Source organism: Pygocentrus nattereri, chromosome 4, assembly GCF_015220715.1.
Source record: "Pygocentrus nattereri isolate fPygNat1 chromosome 4, fPygNat1.pri, whole genome shotgun sequence".
NCBI lineage: Eukaryota > Metazoa > Chordata > Actinopteri > Characiformes > Serrasalmidae > Pygocentrus > Pygocentrus nattereri.
The window spans coordinates 16,862,771-16,865,626 of NC_051214.1; the positions used below are offsets into that span (position 1 = coordinate 16,862,771).

General features: G+C 36.0%; 1 protein-coding gene across 1 annotated transcript; it reads right to left on the reverse strand.

Annotated features, from left to right (window-relative positions):
- Positions 1-316: 316 nt before the first annotated feature.
- On the reverse strand, positions 317-2,551 carry LOC108412276 (intelectin-like). Its single transcript, XM_017684245.2, has 7 exons — positions 2,432-2,551; positions 2,159-2,314; positions 1,799-2,046; positions 1,316-1,474; positions 927-1,047; positions 684-787; positions 317-567 (listed from the first exon to the last, which is right to left on the reverse strand). Exons 1-7 carry the CDS (start codon positions 2,478-2,480, stop codon positions 415-417), a joined length of 990 nt encoding a protein of 329 aa, XP_017539734.1. The 5' UTR covers positions 2,481-2,551; the 3' UTR covers positions 317-414.
- Between the last annotated feature and the right edge of the window lie 305 nt (positions 2,552-2,856).

The window sequence follows — 2,856 nt, forward strand, 5'->3', positions numbered from 1 at the left end:
TGCATATATGATATTTGTTTGCATTTATGGAAAAAAATGCAAATGTTACTTGAAAATTATATTTAAAAATTATAATGAATTTTTACAGAACCAAGACAATTTAAAGCAGAATGTGTGATTCACCATATAAAGTAGGCCTCACCACATTAGCCTGTAAACATCTTATATATACATATTTGTGAGAAATGGAAGCAAACTGAAAATCTAGATCAATATGTGTGGGAACAGAGGTCTATGAGTCAGTACAGAGCAATGTATTCAAACAATTTTTAATTTTTTTTTTAAAGTTTCAAAAGAAGAGATGTTGAGACAAACATCAGAGCACATTCCTTTATCAACTTGTTTATTGGCAGGCTTTTAGAAATTGAACGTTTGGCACTCAGATTTTATAAATGTACCAAAAAAAGCACAGGCTCAGCGATAGAGTATCAGAACTGATGCCTCTGTAATTGCCTTTGATGCACTTTCTTCAGTGTGTGTTCCATAGCCATTCCAGTCAAAGCCAGTGAAGTCCCCACACTGACGAGGAGCTTCTTCTGGAAAGTGTCCTCCTCCACCTATGCAGTACTGCAAAATGCACATATTTAGATTAAGCCAGTACTTTGCAGATATGTTACTCTAATATAGACAGTGCTTCAAAGAACAATGCAATACTTGGAGCTTTAAATACCAACAATGCTTACATATTCAGTATGGCATCCAGTTGGTTTTAGCCCAGAGCACATGGCCATAGCTGCCTTCTCCTCATTAAACACTCTGAAGGTGACAAAGCCAGGCTCAAACTGATCTAATATAAACACAGATACAAATGCATCATACTCTAAAAATGCTGCATTACTTTTTCTACCCAAGTTCAGGAGTTATTTCTCTCTCTCTCTTCCTATAAAAAGTGTCTTCCTACTAAAAACAAACAGAACAGTGCATACCTCTTATAGCTGGTCCATAGAAGTTCTTTGTTATTTCTTTGTTCCCAGTATCATACACCACTGGGCTGCTAGGCCCAACATCTTTATTACATTCTCCTAATCCAAACTGCAAAGGATATTTCTGAAAAATAAAAGTACATACACTACAGTCAAAAGTGTAAAATTACTTGCTGTATTAAGATTTCTTTTATTTTTTTATGTCTGCAGCAAAATTGGTTTCATATTTTTGAAAACAGTAATTTAAAGCTTTTAAACTATAGTGTACATCTTGAAAACTCAGGGATAGTTTTCATTTATCCAGAATTGCACAATATAACAGTCATTTAAAAGAGCCTATGAAAAGCAGTATAACCAATAGTATATGACTATGCTAAATGTAAATGCCTTACCATGAATAAGTGGTAGAGGTTTCCCCCATTGTCCTTGAGAAACTTGGTTTCAGTGTGGTAGCGTAGGATGGCGCTATTGCTCCATTGTTGTAGCTGGACGCCATTGGGAACATGCCACACTGATACATCCTCTCCAATTATATCATAATAACCAGGATTCTGTAAGGTTGAAATATTGTACTGTCAGCCATTTTGTACTACTGTTAGAATTACAAATCTTTTAGTTGTTCCACAGTGATTTCCCAGTCATTTCACTACATAGCAAATGTTATGTTTATAGGAACAACCATTCAGGAACCAAAATGTTGTATGCCCAGTAAGTGACAAGTTAGAGAAATATTCTAAAACAAATGGCAACAATTTAAATAGCTCTTCCAGCTCAACATTTGAATTTGTTGTGATTATTTTGACTGATATGGAAGGGTCTACACTGCTTCTGAAAATGGGTTCCATGCTTTATTATAGTGAGTAATGGTAGTGTACCTTGTAGTCATCACTGGTAGCACCCTCTACAGTGCCAAATGTTGCAGTGTTAACCCATGTTCCATCACCATCAGGTCGTTTGGGGTCACTACCCTGCTGGCTTGACCAGCGATCACCTAAAGTGCATTTTCCATTCATATTGTTCTCATGCACACTGGCTACCAGTGTCCAGCCGCCCCCAGCAGTGGTCATATCACAATATGCTTGGTACACCACACCATTAGCAGTTGTGAGGTAGTATATGCCATCTGAGGAAACAATATTATGGTTTGTGTTAGGCAGTCAAGTACATCAAAGGCTATTTGTTAAAATATAAGTATGTGTTGTTTAGATGAAATGTCAAGCCAAAAGAGAACTCACCATCAGTGACTCCAAATTTCTTTTTGATGTCCAGGCAGCTTCGACTGAGAGTTCTCAACCTGGCATGATACTTCCCAAGCTCAGGGTTTAAATAAGTGCCATTTACAAGTATTGGCTTAGAAGTGATATTTTCGCCCATAACATGTAAAGGTGCCACTGCAGATAATATTAACATTTAAGAGGAAAACTTGATCATCAGGCAGATTTAGATGGCATCAAAACTCAGATAAACTCAGCAATAATTAATAATGCTCATACATTAACACCACTTACTTAGTAGGGGAAGAAGGAAATACATCATCAAGAAAATTCCACAACACATTATGCAGCAGTAACAGATCCTCCACTGTCTAAGGCTTTACCTTGTATAGACCTTTAAGTCCACACAGTCAGCTCGCTTTTTTATCTATTTGAAGTTGCCCTTTGATCAGGAATTTCTCTTGTTACTCAATATTGAAGCCTAATCATTAAACACAAATAAAGTATCATCATTTGTTTGCTTAAATGTGGAGTAACTTCTGATAAAATAGCAAATAATGTAAAGTGGGATACATTTTATCTCACTATGATGCTGGGAATGAATGTTTCATATACTAAACAGCAGTATAATATTTGTACATATCATCTTTCATCTAATAAATAACTGCACTATGTACTATGGTCACATTTTGGAATAACTGTTGATTAAATCTAGTGTA

What these genes read in the sequence shown, in the direction of transcription:
- LOC108412276 (XM_017684245.2), bottom strand. Translation starts at nt 2,480, where the DNA reads ATGTGTTGTGGAATTTTCTTGATGATGTATTTCCTTCTTCCCCTACTA. An exon ending in TTTCCTTCTTCCCCTACTAA is followed by an intron (nt 2,315 to 2,431) that starts GTAAGTGGTGTT and finishes TATTATCTGCAG; the next exon opens with TGGCACCTTTACATGTTATG. An exon ending in GAAATTTGGAGTCACTGATG is followed by an intron (nt 2,047 to 2,158) that starts GTGAGTTCTCTT and finishes TTGTTTCCTCAG; the next exon opens with ATGGCATATACTACCTCACA.